We start from the raw sequence: 24,269 nt of genomic DNA on the forward strand, positions 1-24,269 counted from the left end.
GGGGGTGCAGTTACGCAGAAGCTATTGTGGGGAGGCTTTGTCCCAAGACCCTACACGAGGACACCGGCAATTTCTGCTTTATATAAAGAGTTTCCCGTTTTTCTGGGACCAAGTAGCATCCCCTCCATCTTCTGGCTTCAGATCAGAGGCTGCGGCAGACAGTTCCCAGCAGGGACATACCGTGCACGGGTCTATCGCTCAGGAAAACAGGCAAACCCCGTGACAGCCATCTCTTGGTGGCTGTAGCCAAGGGCCGGCAATGGGTGAGAGCGGCGAGGCCAGGGGTCAGACGGGCAGATGATTGATTGGTGGCACCTGGGAAGAACAAGCATGGAGCAGGTCAGAGATGAGCAGGGCAGAAAAAACTTCGGCAGAGCCGTTTGGGAGGATCCCAATAGCAGAAGCGGCAGAAAGGCAGGAGTTTTAACTCCAGCTTCCCTCCCGCGGCGTGAGCCCACTCCACCGCGGGCAGCGGGTCCTTCTGCGGACGCAGCTTCAGGCTGGACCAGCCCCTTGCGCAGAATCCGTCGGGCTCTGGCAGCAGGGAGGGTGCCCTGCAAACCACCGCAGACCTGCTGCTGGGCGCAGCGAGGTGATGTCCTTAAGCGTGGGGACACGGGGTGACAGCTTGGCCCCGGAGCCTTTCACTGGAGGAGAGCAACACAGGCTGTCACTGGAGGCATGCGTTTGGAGGCATGCGTTGTCAGTCCCTCGCCCCCTTTTTTTCCCCTACAAAGATAGATTCTTTTTCACTTTCTTCTCTTTCTCTCCTCCCTTCTTCCTCCCGCAGGTGGGCACCCTGCGGCCAGATGCTCATCACACGGAGGTGGATTCTGCACCTTCTGGGGTTCTGCTACATCTCCAGAGGAAAGCAGGATGCTAAAGGCACACGTGGTTTCCTCCCTAAATTAAAGAGAGTGTGTAAAGCCGTTAAGATTAGTGCACATCAATCCCTGCATTTGAATCAAGAGATACTTTCGTTTGGCAGCTATTGGGGAAAAAAACCCATCATCTCATTCAAAGTGTATTTAATAAGACAGAGGGAGACAGATTTCTTTGACAATTTTACAGCTCTTATCAGATTACGTTAAAATTAAATTAAAACAATCTAAAAGAAGTGTTAAGTACAGAAGGGAGAACACAAACAAAACACTCCTCTTTGTAGGCTTTCAGGGCTGGGGTACTGATGTTAGTTATCAGGAACGTGAGTAATAAGATTATTCTTGAGTCAATTATGAGACCATCGGTGTCAGCGCGGGGGATGGCGTCGCACGCCCGGGGCTGCGGTACCGCAGAGGGTGAGCACCGAGACAAGGGGTAGAAGGGCGAGAGGAACAAAGCGGGAAACCTACCGGGGGGACCAGGCTGAGGCACCTTGTTTCCTAATTTCTTGTTTAATAAAACATCAGGGTGTTTCACCCATTTAACACCACCAGCCCTGCCGATTACCCCAGCCCCTCTTCGCCGCCGGGACCGTTTTGCCCCAGTCTTCTCCGTTTTGCCACCACGACCCCCAGCGCTCCCTCCCAGCTCCTCCCAGTTCGAGGACCCTCCGCCAACCCTTGCCCGTTTCCCGGGGGTAAGGGGTTTGAGCCAGAGATGCTGCGGGAGGTGGGCAGCCTCTCCGAGACGGCAGGGAGACGCGGAGCAGCCCACCTCCCCCTCAGCAGCAGCTCCCCTGCCACGAAGCGCCCCGGAGAGCCCTGCCCCTCACGTTTGCTCCGCCGTAGTCCAGAATCAAAAAAAAAATACCAGGGTTGGAAAGGTCTGCTGAAGAAATAAACTGTGCAGTGCTATGAACCTCGCCTCCCGCGCTGAGCTGTCAGGTGGAGCTCAACCCCTTTCAGCTGAAACTTGGGAATCTTGGTTTGGGAATAAGGTTTTCCAGTATGTAAATATAACGTATGCTCATAATTTTAGATAGCACTAGAAGCGTTTGAAAGTTTTGATATTATTTTAGCAAGCACAAATATTTTCGAAAGCAGTTTAGTCTTCCAGAACCAAACCTGGTATGTCACTGGTACAGGCTTAAGAAAGCCAGATTCTTTGCCTGTTTTGAAAAATAACAAATCTGTGGTATATGAAAGTGTTTTCTTGTTCAAAGGCCATATAGCCTTTGACAGTTTTCTGCATTGACAATCAGCGATGCATTCAAAATATGTGTCAGCCCGACAGCGCATTTCATGGCTGACATTCTGAAATAACAAGTTTTTAGTGTCTCACCTCGGTGTCAAAGGGGAGACTATTTTTTTTTTTGACGTAGATATTAGCAATGAGAGCTGTTACGAGGGACCTTCTGGGGGAAAAAAAGGCAATTTAACTACGAAGCAACCATGAAAACCCTTTTATTTCTGTTTTATCTGCCCCCATGACTGAGCAGGAACATCATGCTGATACAAAGGCTCTGGAGAAGTCTTAGTACTACAAGTGACCCTTGAGGAGGGCAGGGGGATCGTGTCTGCAGCTGAGATGCCAAAGCTCCGTTTTTTTTCCCCCCACAAATTTTTAAAGGAAAGGGCAAGCTGTGGCGGACCTGGGTTGCAGAGTCAGGATCCAGGGAAAAAATACCCAACTGTGGAAATTTAGGCAGGCTCAGACCCAAATTTCACCTGTCGGTTCTCATGAAGATGTGAACTCGTGCTGTGGTGAACGTCTCCATAACACGTCTTTGCTTTCAATAAGCAGAAGAGCGGGAAAGAACAGTCTTTTATTATGAGTGTGTTTTATGTGAATTCAATAATAAAAGGCTCCCAAATCTGCAAATCCTTTGCCTATGCGTTTTCTTGAGTAGGTAAGCTCTTGCATGAGCTAAAGCCATCCATATCTTATTGAGCCATTTATTTATAGCGGATATGCAAAGGCTAAGCCAGACAGCAGCTATGGTTATTCAAGTGACAGAAGCTAATTTGGGGACTGTTAAGTACCGCTGCATCAATTCAGCAAAGCTTTTTACTTTACATTTAGATTTGGTTTATCCCAGTTTGAGGATGAGGGTGTTGAAAAACACTAGGAATGCTGTCGCGTGACACCGAAACCTGGCAGAGGAGCCCTGACCCGCGGGACGGGGCCGCCCCCGCGGCAGCCCAAAAGCTCATCCCGATGCTCCTGGGCCTCCCAAACCCCCGGTGCTGGCACGTGGCTTGGGCCGTGTCCTCAGCCGTGCTGTTACTCTCGCAACTACAGCTGATGCTTTCACGTGGCAGTTGTCGGGCAGAAGTTCTAATGAAGGGTAATTATGATGATGATCTCGTACTAATTGTGTACTGATTGCTGTTCTAATTATGCTTAAGCATTTCATAGCTATCCACAATTTTGTCTATTGATGTAGAATTTCTTCTCCTTGAAGTCAAACACTCTCAGGGTATTTGAACTTTCTTTATTGGGGCACTGGAATTTAAGCACTAATTTGGCAGCTTCCTTTCAAAGGGACCTAAGTTTTTATCTGAAAATGAAAAAAAAAAAAAGGTTTTCTTTTCTACTTTGTTTACCAACTGGAGATGTAAACACAGGGTTTGTCAGGGCTGGTCTGGTGCTCGCTCAAGGCAGTGTGGCTTTTTCCACTGACCGATGGATTTTGGCGAGAGGGTGTTGACGTGCTCTGCCAGCTAGACAAAGGGGCGATTCAGAGGAGGAGGAATCGGGGACTTTTAGTCTGATGTTTGATTGCTGTACGAATGGAAAGAGGCCATTTGCATCTTCCGGTTAGTTTTTTTCCTGAGAAACACGGTGTGCAACCAACTCAGTAAAACCAACTATTAAAGGGGGGGGGGGGGGGGGCTGTTACCGCAGCTGTCCAGCAGCTCCCCATTATTTTTTGAATTAATGTCCTGGCACCTTGCAAAGTCCCTATTTCCCGCCCCCTTTGCCAGGGTCACGGAGATCACTGCCTCGCCCAGGGCTGCCGAACAGGCTGGGGCCCAGTTCTCCTCAACGCCCGCCCGGCGAGTCGGCTGGGCGCCGCAGCCATTGCAACTACTGTAGTAATACCTAAATTAACAGGTTTAGTAACATGCCTCCCTGCCACGGCTGCCGGTGCGTGTCCCTGTCCGTACAGGCACGCAGCGGGCGCGGGAAGGAAGGAAGGAAGGAAGGCGGGAAAGCGGGAAGGCGGGAAAGAAGAAGGAAGGCGGGAAGAAGGAAGGCGGGGCGCCCCGCGCCGGCCCCGCCCCCGCCTCAGGGCGGCGGAAGACCCCGCCCCCGTCCCCACGGCAACGCGCGCGGGGAGGGGGAGGGGCTTCCGGGGCGGGGCCGGCGCGGTGCACGGCGGGAGCCGTCGCTTTGGCCACCGGCGTAAACAGGGCGGCATGAGCGGGCCCGGCCCGGCGGCCGCCGCCGCTTCCCCCCGGGCCTGCTGCGAGGGGCTCGGCGGCCTCCTGCGGCGCCTCCGCGACAGGTGAGGGGACCCCGCGCCCCCTTCGCTGCGTCCCGCTGCCCGGGACCGGCGGCGCCGGGCCGGGCCGGGGCGCTGCGGGCCTCCGGTGAGGCCTCGCCCCCCCCTTCCCCGGCGGGGCTCTGCCGTCGGGACGGGGCCGGGAGAGGAGGGGAGGGCGGCACCCGCGGGTTCCTGTCAGCCTCTCCCCGGCGCGCCCGCAGGCCGCTCTCCTGAAGGGACCGGCCGGCGTGGGCCGGCTCCCCGGTCTCTGCCCCGCGGCGGGGGGAGGCGGGCTCTCGCCTTCCCGGGAACGCAGCAGTGCTGCGCCCCGGGAGAAACGAAATGGGGTTCGTGGGGTGGCTTGGGGGCATCTTTACAGCAGGGGGCTTTCTCCGGGGAGGGGGGAGTAGTCTGAGGTCCCCAGCAGCGTCTCAGAGGGGGCACTTCTGTCACCTCCTTCTGCCTTACCATCTTCCTTCGGCCCATTACGTGCTGGCGGAGGCGTGTGTACTGAAAGCTAGCTTACTGGTAACGCCCTATTTCGATATTTTTCCTCGTTGTGCTGTACGACCTCTGTATTGGCCTGTTGGGTGACTTCTGAAAGCGCCGAGGACCTCTTACCCCTTGTCTGAGAAGTTCTGCCGCGGCGCTTCTGGCGACATTTACAAAATTACTTGTTACTTCAAGCAAATAATATGGATGCTGGTATTTCAGAGCTGGCTAGTTGATGAACGGGTGTGTACAGATGTTTCCTCTACAGGCATCTTTTTAATCTTTAAGAAAAAGTTATTGTAAGTGTTTCAGTTTGTGGGTGTTTCAGGGGGATCAGACTTCAGGAGAAAAGCAAGTGTAGGTGGTGATGCAAGCTTTCTGAAGGGGCTTTGGCTTGAGCGATCTCAATCACCGGTCAGTTCCTCTGAAGCTGTGTGCAATTAGTGATGCTCCCTGCCTGTTACTCACTGCAATAACTACAGTAATTGGTGTCAATTAGCGTGGTTTTTTTTCTGGCCAGAGGAAGTCTCTTGAGATCATTTGTGGTATACTGTTATGAAGTTGTTTCCTAAGCAGTACCTGTTTTCTGTCTTATACAGAAGACTTTGATTTTCTGGGTCTCATGCTAGCTACAGTACTGTATTAGCTTTATACATTAGCTAATACACACAGTTAGCAGAAATAACACCACCATGGCCGTGATAATCTGAACTTGTATTTAGATACTGCTTTGATGAAAACGCTGTGTGTATCTTCACTAATATCCTGTTCTGGTCTGGAAGACCGCTGGCAAACAAAACAGGAATAATTTGCTGTTTAAAAGACTGGATAAGAATATACACAGTATATTTTTATTGTATAGAAATTATTAAAGATGTGGGCCCTAGATATAGAAGACACTTTATCTAAATTGTGGTGTTAGAAAGTGCAGGGAGAGGGCAGATTAAAATCTGAGTGTTCTAGACGGTGTGCTGCTTTAAACTGTGTCTTTACGTGCGGATGTCCCTCGTGTTAGGAGTAGAGATGTCTTGCGCTTCCCAAAAGCCCGGTCTGCGTCAAGTTTGGTCACCTCTTTCATAGCCTCTCTGTTGTCTGAGCTAGGGCGGAGCTCATGCTGCAGGAATGGACTTCCCTTCTTCAGCTCCTCTGAAACCTCTGGGAACATCATACATTTCAGACATCAGCTCCTCTAACTCAGTTGCACCAAATGATTCAGGAGTTATTCGGGGAAGGCAGACAGACAGCATGATTGTATGAGCTGTGCTTCCTTTGGAGACCCAGCTTAAAAGGTCTTGTGATAATAAATAGATCTTTTCTACCTGGCACACTTCTGTTGTGTGTACTTTAAAATACAAAATAAAAGATGTATTTGCACTTGGTGGTGTTGACACACAAGGAGGAGTTTTTATGCCAGAGTGCAAGTTGTATGCTGCTGTTGCCTCTGGGAACAGTGCTGCAGAGGCAGTTGCCTCTTCAGAATTTCTCGAAGTGATGCCTTTTATCTAACCAACTTTTTAAAGTGAAAAATATAAAAACTTTTGTTAAATCACTGGAGCTTTTTAAGCCCCGCTTTGGAATTCTGCACCGATCTAATTCCAAGTCGCCTGTTCTAGGACCTGAAGTACCCGACAGCTGTTTCACTCCTGACAGCAGTCCTGCTTGCAGTTTGCAGTTGTGCTTAAGCAAACAATGAGCCACTAGTAAGCAGCCGTATGTGCAAGGGCTTGAATATGGTGGAGGAAGCTGCTGCTTGGTTATGTCCCCCATCTGACTCTTGGTGAACTAGAAGGGAGTTCTCATGAATATTTCTTTTCCACCTGTTCTCATAAATCTGTTTTTTCCTTAAGTGCTTGAGTTCTGAAGTGCTTGAGAAATTAGCCACCACATATTAAGCTTCTGATAAACAGTCAGCATGGACTGCCTTAACACTTGTGCAAAAACCCCATAACTGTACCTTAAATTCCATGTTAGACTTTATTGGATGTGCTTTATTTCTTAATGCTGGTACTTTGTCCAGTCTGAATATAAAAATTACTGTATGCGTAGGTCCTTGTACGCTGGTCAGTGGTATCTGTATTGTGGGCAAAATTATGAAGAATTAGGTTTGAGGTGTCTAAGATAATAAGTGAGATGGGGCAGAGAGTTTACCTTCTGTGTTTTATACAGATCTGACCATGTTGTGATTACTCAGCACTTAATCTTCGGTGGTTGCTGGTGAGAAAGGCAGTGTTTCAGCGGTGTGGGCAAGGAAGTAAATAAATTATATAGTTAAGTGCTGTACTTAACACTGTGACTAACGTTGCAATTAGCTTCGCTTTTCAGACAGTGAGGCCAGATGCTTCACGCTAAGGGTGATTTGCAGTAAACCTGTACAAATACTGAGATGTCCTGAGCAGAGGATGTAAACCAGGTAGGATTATTAGTTTCAGAAATATCTGCTGGTATCAGCTCTATGTAGATGATGGTTCTAAACAGGCCCCCTCTAACCCGCCCAGGGGACCAACGCAGTTGCTAAGGCTTGAGCAGGCTCTGGCCAGGCTCCAGGCTACTAAGGTGGATGCAGCTCAGTGCTCAACAGTTGATTTAATGTCAGGCTGATGTAGAAAAACAACTGTAAAAATAACATTTCTTACTTTTATGGGAAAATTGCATTGTGTCCAAGTGTTGCACAATTTTCTATGTACTTATCTCAACAGGGTATCATGACAGGAGTACTGTTATTCCTACATTATGGATGCGGAACTGAAGCACAAAGAGACTAAGGCCCGGTATCTCAAAAAATACTGAGGCTTCTTAGTCCTGCTGGTTTAAATGGGAGGTGAGGGATCAAATATCACTACAGATCGATGCCTGGTGAAATGCCAGAGATTAGAGAGAGCTTCTGGCTGACCAGGGAGTTTAATTCTGCTCTCAAATCCCAGACTAACACTCTTTCTCTGTAGACTGAAGGTTCAGGGCTGTTTGAAAATGAGCTGCCTGGGTCCTTAAAAAGTTCTGAAGTGTGCTATTTTTGCCCATTTAAGAAAAAAGTTGATAACTGACTGTTTGCACCATTTTAACCTAATGCAAAACTGTGTGAAGAAATAAAATTTTCAGGCAGAGGGCTTTGGTTTTCCATGTAAAAAAGGAGGTGGTGGTGCAATGGAGTGGCCAGAATGATCCCTGTACTGCTTCAAGCTTCATTTCTGTCACTGACACAAAGAAACTGTGCTGGAACCTTGGCAGAACCTGGGCAAGCAAATCTACAAGTAAAGTCTTGATTGCCTCTAATTCAGTGCTTGGATGGGGCTGTGTTGCAAAACAGCACAAGCTGTGTGGTAACCATTCCAGGCATCCATAATGATGATGCTCAAATGCTGAGAGATTCTTACCTGATGTTTTCTATACTGCTTTGTTTTGCCTTGAGAAGACCTTACTTATATATTCATGTGCTGTCTAAATAGCTGTAGCAGACTAATGAATGGGATACTGAAAAACCACGCTGGTAGAAAGGAAACAATCTTTCAGGAGCTAAGGAATGTGATGTTCTACCTGTGGTATCAGAGAATGAGGAATAGGATTGGAGCCAATGGCTGTTCGCATCCATCGGCTTTTACATCCATCAGGATATCGGTGTTCTTTATTGAGTCGTGAAAATTACTTCTAGAAGTGTAAAAACAAGATCTTGAAATCTGCTTTTGCTTAGCTGTCCATCATGTAAAAGGAAATTGAAAGGATGAGATCCCAGATGAAGCGTGGCTTTTAAATTGCATACATGACATGAAAACCTAATCTTGTTTCAGACAGTGGCAGGATCAGATGGGTAAAATGGATGCCTTGATCTCTCAGACTAAGAAGCAGAAAGGGTTTTTTTCCTTGCTTGCTTCTGTGCAGGGCAACTGGGAGGAGGCAAACGTGTGTGGCTATGACATGGACGCGTTTGTAGGGGAGTGCACAAATCCATAGATAAGCATGCCTCGCCACATGGGTGCATGCAGGCTCACGTATCTGCCCATATCACTTACACATGTACAGCCTTCCTGGCTAATAAGAATTTGAGATTTTTATTTTTTTTTTTTAATAAGCAACTTGGGGTACTTGCTTTGATTGTTGCAGAGTTTGTAATGTGAATCTACTGGAAGCCTCTGTCTTATCAATTGATTATTCTATTTTTTTTTGCTCATGGGATGGTTGCTCATCTTCAGATGCAATTTGTAATCATTGAATAACATCAGCTTTACTCTTTGCTCTTCCTGAAAATAGATTTTCTTTGAAATAGATTGTAGGTGAGGTATGAAGTTCATTCTTAAGCAATCTGATCATCCCCATGGGCCTATAGCCTTGCATTGCTTTTGGCAGATACGTATGGCCCCTTAGCATTTTCACAACCATAAATATTTTTGATGGTTACTTGTATTTGTTACCCTTTAGTAAGTTCTGGCCAGTAGCGGTAGCATATCTCTAGATGTACTTGCCTTTAATGCGTAAGTGTGAAATATGTACTTGATTTTAACTTCAAATTGTTAAATAAAATACTTGGATAGCCCATTGGGTCTGTAAGCCAGGGAAGATGTTGGGATTTTTTCGAAATCTATTTTTACATGTTGATACATCCTATGAGAGGTTCTGGGGAGCTGTTCTTTTGAACAAGTTCAGCAAAGTATTTCCTGCGTTGAAAGTGGACTGCTGTTAGACTTAGAGTGGGAAGAAAGGGAGAGATGAACTCACGAACTGCCAGTCCCAGGGTTTAGAGCCCTTGCTGGAGCTGCTGGAGAAGGGACTTGAAACAGCAACTTAAGCTGGGCAGAAGTCTCTGGCTTTTTGGTGGTCTTGTGTGGGTGTATACATGTTCAGGCATCTCTTCCCTTTAAAAACAACCTAGCTCTTGTTCCAATGAGGAACAAAGAGAAAAGTAAAAGCTTTGAGGGTTTTTTTTTGTGATAAGCTTGGCTGGCAGATCAATCTGTAAGACTACCGATCTAGCAAAAATGTGCTCTCTGCTCTGAAAAGGTTATGCTCTGTAAAATGCTTGCTTTCTTGCATTTTGAGAATTTAAATTGTGAAATAGTTTTGCCTTACTGTATGTTGTTTGTTTTCTTCCAGTGAAGCCAAAAGGCTGGAATTAGAAAGAAAACTGGTGGAATACAAGAAGTCTGATGCATACCTGTAAGCCTATTTAAAAACTTCTCGGAGGTTATTTTAGCTACAAAGACTTAGGTATCATGGAATGTTTTTAGAATGTTATCTTGAAGGGGTTTTTGATAACAAATTTATATTTCTATGTTAAGTGTAATGTAAGATTCATGTCTCCCAAGTTATTGATGAAATAACTTCAGCATTAACATAACTAACTTATTCTCTTAATATGGAAGTGTTATTGTCTTAGTAATAACTAACATGCAGGTTGGTTTTATGCAGCTTTTACAAAATCACTGTAGCATAGTTTGTGCTAGAAAGTCCTAGGGTCTTATAAAGTCTGAAAGTTTTAGGAAGTCCTAGAGGATATTCTAGGTTCTGGGCCTGCTTCTTGGATTGTTTCTGCATTATCTGTTTAATGCAAATTACATATACAGTCTGTTTTAAAAAAAAAAAATAATAAAAAAAATCCCAAACCCTAAACAACAAACCAAAGCAAAAAAAACCCAAAACCCAAACAACAACAACAAAAGAGGGCTAAAGTGTGTCTTATCCAATGTTCTGTTCTTTTCCCCAGATGTGTTTTGTAAAGCTCATAGAGGTGACTTCAACTTTTCTGTCTTGGCTCAAGCGACTGAGGGCTAGGCGCAGTAATGGCCAATCCCTTAGGAACTCCTCTTCTGAAAGAGGGCCTTTAGATTAGAAAAAGGTGTAAATTAAAGAAAAAAAGATGCCTGAACGGGTAGGGAAACATCACATGTACTTTGTTTTTTGTTTTTATTTGATGTTTTTTAATCTAACAGGTTTTGAGCTGAAGTTTCTCTGAAAATATTGGCAGCTTGGGGGATTTAGGTTGCAATTTCACTACTGACTTAAGCAGACCTGTAGGCAGATTGAGACCAAAATACGTTCTTGACTGCCCCTGGTTCACATTTTCCCTTTGTGTGGCTGCCCTGTAATCAGAGAAGAAAATAGGTCAGGCTGAAAGTGAATCTCTTTTTTTGGGTGGGTGAGAACTGGTTTAGCTGGATTACTCTTGGCCTAATTTGCCACGTGGCCACATAGCAGATAGTATTGGCACAAAAAAGAAAGGCTTGGAGTGAGATGCCCCTTTTGGTGGCAGCGTGGATTTAGGTTGGCTTAAAGCAGTTGTGAAACCGCAGCATTTATGTGACAATTTGTATGACTTTCAGAGCACATTCTTCTAAATGCCATTTTCATTTTGATTGAATGTGATATAAGTGACTAAAACATAATCCATTTAAAACAAATTTACAAGCGTTTTTTAATAGACTTATCCTTTTGAACACCCAAACCCCTGTTTAAATCTGAAGTTATATAGCAGTCATCCTGTCAGTTGTATAATGTAGCTTTGGACACTTGTGCAGAAGAATGTGTCTACTCCTTTTTGGGGGGCTGGGGGGGCAACTCCTACGTAAGTGTTAGTATGTCTGTGTCTGAGGAAAAGTGATTGCAATAGATGCATTTGTTTTATTTTCATACCCTAAGTACAGTTTCTTTTTTCCCTGTAGAATGAAACTAAAATACATGAAGCTGAAAAAATACCTGAAAGAAATAGATGAACGACAAAAAGGAGCTCTACTGCGAAACCAGGCCTTTCTAAAGGAATTCGACCAATTTGAAGTTAATATGAAAACTTCAAGTTCAGAGATGATTCAGAAGATGGAAGTAACTTTCTATAAGACTTAATACGTTAGTGTTTACTGTTATTACAGGGTTGCTAAATTGGCTTTGTCTGAGTATTATGCACATGAAGACTTCAGATGTTAGTGAAACCTCATTATATGTGTTGGAGTGCTTAAAGTGGTAAAGTTTGGGAATTTGAAATGAACCCAAACTCTGCTACTATATGATGTAATAGACCCTACTGTAGCTGCAGGGGTAGTCGGCGACACTTCACAGAACTCTACGTTTGGTCCACAGTAAAGTGCCCTGTGCTTCTGAGTCTCTTGGAAGCAAGGGAGAGCTGAGATAAAAACATGTGGAAATGGATCATGTGTTTGGGGTGTTAGTGATAATAAACCAGTGATATCTAGGTTAGGACAAAAAGGCAGCTTGAGTTGTAAAATGTTCATAGAGACTTTGTTAAAAACCAGTATTTCAGTAAGGCTTTTAGTGCCCACATATATTTCGTGGAAGTCATTTCAGAACATATTTTTCATGTTGCTGGTGTGAACACCCTAAATAGCCATAGTTAGTCTTGCCCCTGCTTATTGGTCCATCTTCATCAGCAGAGGAAGCGTAAGAGTAAATAATTTATGTTACAACAGATTATTGCATTCAAACTATCGGGACTAAATCTGAGCTCAAATGAGGTCACAGTTCTATTACTAAACAATCAACTAGCAATACTTGGAACAGTGCGAAGAGAAAATAAACTACTTCCTCCAGTATCCTATTGCATCACTCCTAACTTTGCTGTTGGTAATGTTTTTGCATGTACTCAGAGAGGTTTGATTCATCTGCCTTCAGAGTTGGGGAAGCTGTGAACTTTCCTTCTGGGCTGGTAAAGCTAGGCCCAAGGAGTGTTTCATTACCTTGTATGCTTGAGCTGTGTGTCATAACTGACATGGTAGGAGTGTGGTAGTACCAAATAACCACTTCTAAAAGAGCCAATACCCCATAGAATATACTTCTTGTTGTCTTCTTTGTAGCATCTTTGTTATCAAAGATGACCACAAGCATGCTGCTCTTCCTCATAGGCTTGACTGGTGTCAGCTCAAAGGTCTACATTTGCAAAAGTGGTCTTATTACTGACTTCACTGAATGTCATCAGTTTGAGAGCTTGTGCTGGGATGAATTAGCCTTACAAAAGAGGCTGTTGAACTAATACATGCCTGTTCTGATTTTAAATGATTAATTTCTTAAAAATTACCACAACAGGTAGAAAACATGCATGGTCACTACATTTTAAAAGAAAGAATAAAAGCTTTCATGAGGACAAATGAAAGTGACTATTCAACAACTACATTGGCCATCCTCTGCTATTTGTTCTGCCTGTTTCTGTTGTTTTGGTCTGTAATTCTCATTGTGGAAACAGTTGCAAAAGTCAGCTTGACTCTGCAGTGTTCTCCTTCTGGAGAAAAGTATTTGTCTTCTGGCAAGCCCCTACTAGAATATCTCTCCCTGTGATGATTAGACCTGATAACTAAATGGGGATTTCTGTACCTCCAGTAAGTAGTCAATCTACCTTAATATCTTAAAATAGTATGAGAGAAAAAAGTTTTGGAATTGAGAAAAAAAACCAAAACACATTTATAGTAGTTCCATTTCTGTTGAGATAAAAAGATCAGTTACCACTAGGCCTGAAATACTATGATTATTTTTTTTTCCCCATGCTGAAGTAAAATTTGATGATTCTCTTAATTTTCCAGCCTTTCAAACCCTCATTTGCAAATGTGAACAGACTTCTGCTTTTCCTGTTTAGCCCTATTGGGGTAAATGGCTTCAGTCTTTTCCTTATGGTTATGTATCAGTAATGCTATTTGTAGGTTTAAGAGTTGCATTTGTATTGCTTTTTTTATAATTAGTGCAGAAATAAGATGAAACTCGTACTGGTAAATAGATTCTTAAATCCATATTTAAGGTTATATAATAGGATTTTTTTATCATAACTCATGACTGAAGTACTTTCAGTTTAATAGGCTACTATAAGAAAAAGCCAAACTTTTGAGGATTTTTGAATCGTATTATTAATATGTTGTCTTGCTCTTCACTGAAGAACAATTTGGGATGTTGCGAAGTGATATAGTTTGGTAATGATCTCGGATGTACTTGTGCCACTAATACATGGAGTCAGATTTTGGGGGAGGTAAGATCTGGGAAGGAAATGTGTTTATATCTGTTTTCCAAGAGCAGTAGCATTCTTCAGAAATATTTGGCAGGGGCTATTTCTGTCCCTCTGCCACTCCTGTTTTTAACTTGCTGGAAGAAAGGAGGGAAGGAAACAAATTAGTTGAGGCATTTTAAGCCCCTGTGATGTGGTACTGACACAACACTTACTTTTGTGTGGCTGTCTAGAGCTCAGTTGTGATTGTTTTTTTATTTCTCTGAAATGCAGTTTGAATTAAAACAGGAACAGTGTTCTACAGAGTGTACTGTTCCCCCCCTCTCTCTTCTGTTCAGGGGCACACAGAGCTTGTTCTGAGACAGTAAAACTTAGACTGGGGTCCTCTTAAAAGGAGTTGTCTAAAGAGCCAGGGTCCAGTTTCCAGAAAACGTGAACTTGCAGCTGACCGGGGTACAGGACTGAAAGAAAAATGTGGGGTAGCTGAGGTGCTCAGATGCAGCAAGTATACGAAAAGAAATACGTAAGTACTTCTGAAAAAAGCTAAGAGGAGGAAAGAATCAGACTGCAACATAAAACCAGGGGGAGCGGAAGGGGAAAAAGCATAAAATGATGTAGAAGTTTGAAAACAAACAAGCAAACCTTACTGTAAAATAGTTTTGGAAACTTTTCTCTTAATATGCTCTGGAAACACCACACTAGGAAGTGTTTTTAGAGCTTAGCCTGAAATAGGGATGTAGAAGCAGTAATGTTTTTTTGGGGTTTTGGGGTTTTTTTTTCTACTGTCTGGTTTGGCTTTCACTAGCTGCATCACAGTAAACTGCACGGTGTGCAGTTCCTATGTTAGAAAAGTTCCTTTCAGCAGGTAAATATATGACCTGAAGTGTCAGCCTTTGTCCTTTCTAAAAATCTTTGGTCCTTTTAACTATGGATGTTAATGTTAATGCAGTGTCTAGTCCTTTTTGAATCCTCATGAGCCTTTTGTCAAATCAGTATTATGTGACAACAAGCCCTATAGAGTAATTTTGTACTGTGGCTAGAAAAACAACCACCAAAGGAAAAAAAAAAAAAACCCTAAACTTTATTGTTTTAAAATTAGTTGTCTTTGATTTCACTGAAGATCTCCTTGCTTTTTTTATTAAGAACAACAACAACTAGCTGGCCTCAGACAACTCTCCCCATGTTTGCTGTAACTTGCAATGTATTAACCCTGCATTCCATTGTTCGTATGAGAGTAAACAGTCCCAATCTCTGCTTTTCTCTGCTCATGTGGAAGATTTTTATGTATGGGATTTGAGATGGGGTGATGAGGCCAGTTTGTGTTGATGAATGCTCCCTCTGAAAGGCTAGTAGGTTTGCAGGTCCGTTTCCTATTTGGGAGGTGCTGTCCTTGACTTCAGTGTACAGAGCGGGTGATTTGGGGGGGGTGTTAGCTGCTTTCCTTGCCTTTGGAAGTAAGGAAGCTCCCTGGAAAAGATGAAGCTATCTCTTTTGGTGGCAATTGATTTCCACTCTAATAAACCAACGGGCTCGCTAACATCCCACGGTTGCATACCCATGTTAATAAATTCCTCGCACAACTATAGCCAGCTAGTGCCTGGTAATTCTTTTAAGCCTGTTGGGTCTGGTGACATTCACAGAGCATCTTTTCCTTGCTTCAGCTTAGTAACATACAGCTAAGAGACTGTCCCTGGGTGTGCGTGTGTGATTTTTGCCCCCCCTTTCTTCTTTTTTTCCTTTTTTAATTTTTTTTTTGTTTGTTTTTATTTAAAGCAGAGCAGGACTGGGGGTATGTGTTGTGATGCTAGGTTTCCCCTGTTGTTTTTAAGGATTATTTTTTTCTGAGCAACCCTAATACATGCCAGTTTGACTAGTGGTAGGTTGTTACACTAGTGTGAGTCAGTTGTGCCATGGCTGATCTGCATGCAGGGTTTTCGTTCACTGCTTCCATTTTGACGTTTCTATGCCATCCATTTTATTTTTGCCCAGTTAGACTTATTTTTTTCTGAGCTGTCGAACAAAGCACAGATTACACGTCCCCTATGCTACAATTATGGAAAGCCCCCTTGTTGTGGATTGCATAAGAATTATGGAGCATGTAATCATTTAATCTATCATGGAAGTACACAGAAAGAAATTATTACTATTTTCACTTTTTTTTTATAGAGAGAGAATGCCCTTTAGGGGTGCTTTATCATAACTATGTCCACAGTTTATTATATGGCTATAGCTGACAAAACTTCTTTTGTTTCTGAAAGATTCACTTTTTTTCCCTGTGTGTGTCTGCAGTTTGTTTAGTAATTTTGGAGCATAAGTACATTCACTTAATATTTCAGGAAAATCCAGTAGTTACATTTGAGTTTATTTTAAGCATCTTTAATTATCATGTGGTTAGGTTTTTGTTTCTTAAAATTTCATGTTTATAATTTTACGAACAGCTTCTATTACCTGGGAAATAGCAGACTTGCTGAATGTACCATTGGAGTGAAGTGCAGAGCTGGTTAAGTTAATTGTTTTAAAGATTTATTTTCATGCATATTACCTGATGCAGAATAGGTACTGAAGTGCTTTCATTCAGGGCGGATGTAACTTGTTATTGGGGTTTACAATTACTAACAAACAGGATTAATTATAGGTGCTGCATGTGCTTGGCTTTTAAGCAGTAGTCCTCCTATGAATGCATTACATTTGGTCAATTAAACAATGTAGTGGAGGTGAAGACGGTTTATGCAGTTGTTTGTTAGTAACACTACAGCAAGTTGCCTTTCATGCTGGGTTGCTCTTTGTAACATCTGCCATATATTTTTCCTTATAATAGCTCAATGAGTTGTGAGATGATGTATGTAAAACAAATTCTAAAGCTCATTTCATCCCAAAGCCACGGAGTCATTGTCTGGTTACAGCAGAAATAATTTGGCGTTACAAATACTAGTTGGGACGAAATAAATTTGAGTCAACAAGTTACTACTATTTTGTAGGATTCTAAATTACGTGAATGAATAAATGTGTATTCAAAACCTGCAGAAGATTGTGTACAGGCCATGTCATTTGTTCATGGGGGCGGAAAAATTAGGAGAAAATGGGATCTCTGGCTCTTCAAATATAGTCCAAGTGAAAAATGCTGCTGGGACATTACATTTAAAAGTGCACAATTTGCAAAGTAATATTTGTTGAGTTGTGGTTTGGGGTTTTTGGCCTTCAGTTTTATGTAATGGATTTGTTCACATTTAGGCATGGTATGGAAGAGAAATTAAAAGCGTGTTATCCCTTCAAGAGGGTAACTTGTCAGCAGAAGGTGACAGGGAAGAATACAACCAGCAGGTAATGTGAAAGAAGTGGGGGAATCGTGTTTTATTACATTGATGTGCTTTCCTCTCAGCTGCTGCAAGAAGAGGCAGGCATTGCTACGCAGTCTTTGCATGGGGATTTTTGTTGTGTCATTTGTAGTGTGAAATATTGTTTAGTGCCTGAGTGAAGTAGAATAACCTGGGTAAAAAGTGCAATTATTTCAACCAAAGAACTAGAATTATAAAAGGGGGGAGAACTCTTAACTGTTTATATTCATCTTCTTGTTGGTTTTTATAATTCCTATGCCGAATAGTGTGAAAATGGTCTTGACTGAGGAGGAAGTATTCTTAATGAATGATATTTTTAAAAATGCAGCAGTCGATTCATATGGTATATTTATAATTTTGTGCGTTTTGACCTTTTCTCAGAGGAAGCAAAAAGAGATTGCATATCTAAGTAACAGACAAAAAGACTGACAAGGAATACTTAAATATATTCTGCTATATATCTGCAGTAATGCAGGCTTCTAATCCCTCCTCCTATCTCCATATAAATGATACAGTTCAAGACCATAGCTGTTTTCTTCACTAAAAGCAGTAAAGCTCTTTTAGATGAAATGTCTAAAAACATCTTGTAATAACTTGGAGCATGCTGGCAAGAGTAGTCACTTGTGACTATGTGTGAAACCCCCTCAGCTAGTCGATATTGTAATAAGCAAAAACGGTAGCATCACTCCATTATTCAGAAAAGCCAACAGCATGCTTGTCCCTTAGGCTACAGCATTCATTAAGAAAAGCTTACTGGGCTGAAAGCTGGAAACAGATGATAACGGGATATGATTTTCATATTTAATGCATTCCTTGGAAGAGTATGTGTGCTGCAGATTGATAGAAGAATCAACTGCTACTTTACTAAAAGACTTTCTAGTTTGCCCTATAGCTACCGATGGAATCATTCAGCCAAGAAATTAACTTTTTCTCCTTTTACCTGCTTTATATATCTGCTAAGCAGGCTGCCTGGCTGCCAGGCTGCCAGTAAATGTTATTATGCAGTTAAATGTTTGGTATTTAAGACTCTTATCAGAAAAGAAACAGAGGCCACACTATTTTGTTTTTATAGTAGGAGGAAGGTTTTCAGTTTTCTTTCTTCAGTGCATTAGCAGTCGTTAATCTGAGTTTATAGGAAGTTTTCCCCATAGATTAAAAAGTTAAAAACCTTGAATTTAGAGCATTCTTTAAACTGTAATATACAAAGCAATGAACCTGAGCAACCTTGACCTATATAAGCAGGCCTCCAGCAGTTTGCGAATTACGTTTTTAATTCAGACGTACGTGAAAAGGTAAGTTGATTTTTGAATGCTAGATTCTTCAATTAAAAGCAGTCAGTGTAGGAGACATGATTTCTAACCTATGGAAAAGTTTACATAAGTACTAGAACATCAAAGGCTTGTGGTGTGACTTAGATTTTTAAAAACTGTTAGCAGGTTTTGGACAGTACAAGAACTTGGTGCGTACCCGAATGTCACTTTATGTTGAATTACAGTTAATAGCTTGACTGCAGACTCTTTCATCCCCTGGTACCTTCTTTCTTCTTCCCATCTTCCTCCTTAAATACAAAGTTAACTTCAACTAAATTGTGCATCCTTTTGCCTTGTCTATGTGCTGTGTCTCAGATATTACTCTGTAGCTCCATTTTTTTTCCCAGACTGATTGTGCCTGTTTCCCACCACCTTCACCTCACTTTAAAATCTGCTTATTCTTACGTCCAAAATAAGGGAGTTTGTTCTCAGTGATGTGGCAGAGTCAGTCATAGCGAGCACGTATGGTTAGCAGGTGGTATATCCAGGATGCAAATCAACACAGCTAGGAACTGGTTTTATTTACCAGCACTGGTATCGTAATCGTTTCCTTCAGGAGTGGTCATGTGCTAACCTCGTCACTGATGCGTTTTAGAGACCAAGAAGGACAATCACAGAACCAATCTTCTAGAGAGATGGTCAGTATCCCATCCCCTAAAACACCATCATGAATATCTGGTACTTCTCTGAGCTGTGGGATATGCACCCTCTTGGACTCTCAATTTTTATGGAGTTCTGCAGTTCAGAAATCATATACCCTAGGTGTTTGTCTAGAAAACCATGATTCTCCATGGAAAGGACTTGAGCACCAGTGTTTTGAAGCCCAGTGTAATGGCAGTCCGCTTTTGGAAGTTGGAGGAGAGGTCCTGTACTGAAGAGGTCCTTCTCAGCTGGCAGAGCTGTGTAACCTGGGCATCTGACACCTTTGTGCCATGAAGTCTGGCTTCTTCAATTTCAAAGCACTTTCTTGAAGTCTTTCAAAGATTTTGGACTTGTGCGTCTTGGCGGAGCCGTGTCTGTTGGACATAGGGCACAGGGCACCTCCCAGGGACACCTGTGGGTGGCAGAGCATCCTTCCCCTAGAAAGGGGGTGTCCCCAGGTGAGAGTAACGCCTGGCGCCTGGAAGAGGCAAGTCTCTGGCTCATCTTCACCTCCTTAGCTTTCACATGGTCGTCTGCTGCTGGGGGAGACCGGGCCCTTTTGTTAAGTCCTAATGGAAGGGGTTTTTTTTCTTATCTTTGTTCCTTCAAAACACTTTAATGATAATAAAAAAAGATTGTATTTGTTACTGGAGGAAGAAGTGGGGAGCCTGCACTCCACAATCGAAAAGAGGATTGTAAGGGTGCTTTGTGCAGAGACTTCATTTAACTGCCAGCTGGAGTGACATGAAGTTGAGTAATTTTGTTGACTGTTCTAGGTAATTAATCTACATGTTTTTACTGTTTTGGTGTGGTGGCAAAAACAGTACACAGACCAATGTTATCCGTCATACTTTTGCTTTGAGAATGCAAAGGTGGTGAAGAGATTTCTACCCCCCCACCCCTCCCCGCCCCAGCCCCGCAATCAGAGAGGAGCTTGTTAGAGATGTGCGTCTGCTATGACTCTGCCAAGCACTTGTACCTGTTTGAATTGCATTTGTTTTGGAACACTACATCCAGGAGCTGCTAAATCCATAAAGTACTTGCTAGATGCATTTTAAAGCAGCAAATCCAAGACCCAAAAAGTAATTAGGAGGAACCCGAGAGCAGTGGTGATAGAATAAGCTATGAAATTAATCTGAGTAGCAAACCTTTACTTCTTCTTAAAATAACTTCATGGCTTTTTGTTCTGCTTCTTGTTACGTGCAATTTGAGCTTTTTTAATGAAACTTGGTCACAGACTAGACAAGATGCCTTTGTTTCCTTTAAGCTGGGCTTGGCAGCTGACTTTGTATGGTAGGAAGAGGTCAGGCAATGAAAGAGAAGAGAGAGGAGTGGAGGTGACTGTAAATTGTCCTGCTGTGATTTGGGGCTGAAAAGTAAGCCCTGCTTAGTATGAACAATGGTATTACGATAGCTAATTTTGGCTTTGCATAAACTGGCAGTGACCTTTTAGTAGTAGTGGTGGCAGTAGCCACTCCTCCTAAATTGTTCTGATTGAGTAGGTTTACAAAGAAAAAAAGACAAGTATTAAAACACTGGCATTTAGAAGCAGAGTGGTTATACTGTTGGAACTATTTTTATGCAAGTTCAACAGTTCTTGAAGGAAAGTGCTATTTAAAATGTTTCTGCTCAGTGCCCGAAGTTGCCTTGTGGAAAATGCGATTTCATCTATGTGGTATTAGCTGAGTAGTCTACCTCTTTGGTGTGATTTAACAGACAGGAAAGAGCAGAAGAAAGATAATGAATACAGTGATTTTTGCCTCATTCTTATTTGCTTTGTTGACATGCTGTGAGCAAAGCTGGATATAGACAAGTAAGCAATGGCAGATGTGTGTTTCAGACTCTCTGGGGACCCTTCCTCATCCTGTTGCCTTCTAGAGAAGACCATGAGAAGAGCGGCAGGAGGAGGCTGATCAGAGCAGCTGCTGTGGGTGGCTCCAGAAAGGCCAGCTGTGCCACGGACACTGCAATGGGGTCCTAATGGGCATGTCTTGGCTTCGAGATGCTGCGGTACCTAAACCACAGGCTACCCGCAGCTGTACAGAGTCATGCACAAGTAGAGCACAATGGTTCCTCTAGAGTCAGTAACTTCAAGGCGTTTTCAGTGACTTTGGGTAGCTCTAAATGTTATGCTTTGGTCCAGGGTCTTAAAAGCCTTCGCAGGAATCTAATCTTAAAGGTCTGCCTGTTTGTAAAAACCAATTACTGTTTAGATTAATTTGAGTCCTTCATGTATTTCAGTCCCTTTTAGTCGGGTTGGGGGTGCAGTGTGCTTTTGCCACCGGTTGCTTTGGCTCACAGAGCTCCAGTTGAGGTCCAGGCCGTCATTTTCACACTAGAATGCAAGAAATGCATGCCAAGTGTTTGTGTAATAATACTACTACTACTATAGACAATACTTGAATTCTGTGACACTTCTCTCTCCAGAAACCAACATGCCATCCCCTAGAAGCTCAATTTGCAATGCACTGCCTGTTTGTTTCCTTAAGCCATCTCCCACCTGTGTTTTTCAGATGCCGTGGGTTGGACAACAGGCAGGAATCGGCACCAAAACAGCCATGCCAAGAGGACTGTATCATCCAGCAACAGTATTTATGGGCTGCCACGCATCAGCTGTCTCAGCTGCAGGAGGTTTGGGCACATGGCAGAAACCCCCACAGCCCACAGAGAGCCACTCAGCGCCTGACCCGCCTTCATGTTCTCCATCACTTGAAGGACTTGGTCCAGAGAGCAGAAGCTCTGATTTAGAGAGTGATGCATCAGTGGAGGGAGCAGCGAAACACAGGGACCTGCCTGCCAGTGAAGAAGACTCTGAACAACTCTTCTCCTCAACATCTGATCCCAAACCAGCTACCCCTGAGGAGGAACAGCTGCAGGGAAGTGTCCCAGGTACGTCGGGACACGTGCCTGTCTGCCTCTGCCCGGTGCTGGGACGTGCTCATCTCAACCAGAGTGATGCTCACGACTGCTGGTTTCCCCTATGCCGGTTGCACTGTGGCTGAAGCATGGTGGCACTCTTTCCCACCTGCCTTTTTTTTTCTTTTGACTCTGTTTCCTCCCAGGCCACTCATCTGGACAGGCAAGGGCTTGCTGGGGGGCTGATCCTGTTCAGGTTCCCTATTAGAAAGTGAAGATTTCTTCATGCTGTGCCCACAGTTGTCTTGTAGTAGTCTGAGCCTCATTTTAAGAGGTTTAATATGAACCTACTTCACTGGAAGAGTATGTCACTTCTGTTTCAGGTTGATTTCCTTCTCCCTTGTGCTTGTGCACAATAGCTCATCCATTTCCAAAAACAGGATTTGGCAATGGACGCTGAGGATCAGTATGTTCCCGTATGTGGCTGGATTAACTTCTACTTGGTGGTGGTTCTCTGCCTTGTTCTGGACTTTCCTGAGAAAGGTAGTGCAGACCCTCCCAGCCGAGATGCTCTTGCTCTGGGATGAGATGTGCTGCCCTCGAAGGCTGCATTCCAACTTCTCATTCCTTCCCCCCACCTCCATCTTGGCAAAATATATTATCTCTTGTTTTACTGGCTTGGTCGGTTACTTTGAAGTAAACTAATAGACTTGTTTTTGAAGTCACAGTGACAAAGATTTGTCGCTAAGTAACAGTTTATTCCTTTTTTAAGACCTTGCAGAAATACTCTCCCCAAACCTTGCCAGTTAACGTCGCAATTTTCAACTTAAACTAGTTTTCCAAGTCCCACAACAATTGCTAGAATGGAGCTATTTATAATGGAAACTGGTGGCAACCCTAGTGATGCAGAGACTCCTGATCTCCTGTAACGATTGTGGGTTTCTTTATAGAGGAAAGCTGGCATCCCCATCAGATGCTCTTCTGTACTCCTTCTTGGGGTTTTTCTGGCATCCTCTTTCTTGAGGTTTTTTTTCCATTCCTTTTTCTTTCTCTAAGGAATTTATTTGCCTCTAATTTTCTTTCATCTGATGTATTTGCCATTTCTCTGTTTTAATGAAAGCTTGTCCTTACTGGTGCTGGAAGGAGACCAGTCCAGCCTGGCTTACATTAGCCCTGGGCTCTGCCTGCAGCTCTGGAGAGCGACGGTTCCTCCCCAGGGGAGAAGGTTGAGGTGGCCAGCATCGTGTCTGGGAAAGAAATACCCATTTAATTTCTGGAATGCAGTATCTATGCCTTCAGAGAAACTGTACAGTTGGGTTCAAAATCAAAATGAGCTTTTTGTCAAACAGTGCAGTAATCACCTCAGACCACCCGGGGGGCTTTTTATGTCTGTCTGCTGCCAAATGCGTGTTGCGAAGTGAACAGGGTAATGCGGTCCAGGTTTGAATGTGTGGAGGGGACTGGCTTGTTCCAGCTCTCCTAAGCTTGACCTTCCATGCTGCAAATGATGGGAGCTGATGAAGATGCTTGGCTGTGCCATACCAGGAGCGAGCACGCACTGGGCTGTGCTGCCGGCTCTGTGCAGAGCAGCAACTGCCAGACTCTCCTGCTGCTCCCTGGCCACTGCTCGGCAGCAACAGCACAAAAATGTAGGAGGGAACAAATCCCATTTCCCCCAGGTTAATGAAGCAAGAAAATGGCCCCTTCCCCACCCCCACCCCCAAAACTGGGGCGGAAAAAACTCTGTTCCTCTCCGTCCTCATTTCTCAGCAGGTGAAGGAGTGACGTTCCTGTAGCACATACTTGCTTCACAAATTTGGAAACAAGGCTAAGAGAGCCCATCCTGGCACAAGCTACTGTTTGGCATAAACCTTAAGTGATTCAGTTCCAATGAAACTCCATGACCAAGACATGCAGAAATGCTGGGTGCTGTAGTGTTAGCAGGTGTGTGAATGCTGGTTAATTTAAACCCATGGTGAATTTTGTGGAAAACTGGAAATTTCTGTAGCAATACTAATTTGTTACAGCACTAACTGGTCCATTAACTTTTGGCATTGTATAAAAAGATAAGTAGCGTGTATCTGTCATCTTAGAAGCATGATTCAGCCCCATACTCTCCTCTTTTAGAGAAGGCAATTAACGTGCAGAGTTTAAAAGCCTCCAGGCATGTATTTCTTCTGCAAGGTTTAAAAAAAAAAGTATATGATAGTAGCCTCTTCAGGTGCACTTTTTTCCCAAAGAAAAGCTTTTTTCCAGCTTTTCTGTTTCATCATGCCTCCAGAGATGATTTAGTGAAGTAGTTGGTCTTCATGCCGCTGATGGTTTTTGAGGAGTGCCAG

General features: G+C 43.5%; 1 protein-coding gene across 1 annotated transcript in view; it reads left to right on the top strand.

Annotated features, from left to right (window-relative positions):
* The first annotated feature begins 4,253 nt into the window (after window positions 1-4,253).
* The window catches only part of KIZ (kizuna centrosomal protein), a 52,026-nt gene continuing 32,010 nt past the window's right edge, over window positions 4,254-24,269 (top strand). Inside the window, exons 1-5 of the mRNA XM_049801135.1 lie at window positions 4,254-4,393; window positions 9,947-10,009; window positions 11,512-11,664; window positions 17,018-17,108; window positions 21,588-21,963. Coding sequence (XP_049657092.1) covers window positions 4,305-4,393; window positions 9,947-10,009; window positions 11,512-11,664; window positions 17,018-17,108; window positions 21,588-21,963 — 772 coding nt within the window. The 5' untranslated portion in view covers window positions 4,254-4,304. The remainder of the gene's footprint in view (window positions 4,394-9,946; window positions 10,010-11,511; window positions 11,665-17,017; window positions 17,109-21,587; window positions 21,964-24,269) is intronic.

This window comes from Accipiter gentilis, chromosome 5, assembly GCF_929443795.1.
Source record: "Accipiter gentilis chromosome 5, bAccGen1.1, whole genome shotgun sequence".
In the NCBI taxonomy this organism is placed as follows: Eukaryota; Metazoa; Chordata; class Aves; order Accipitriformes; family Accipitridae; genus Astur; species Astur gentilis.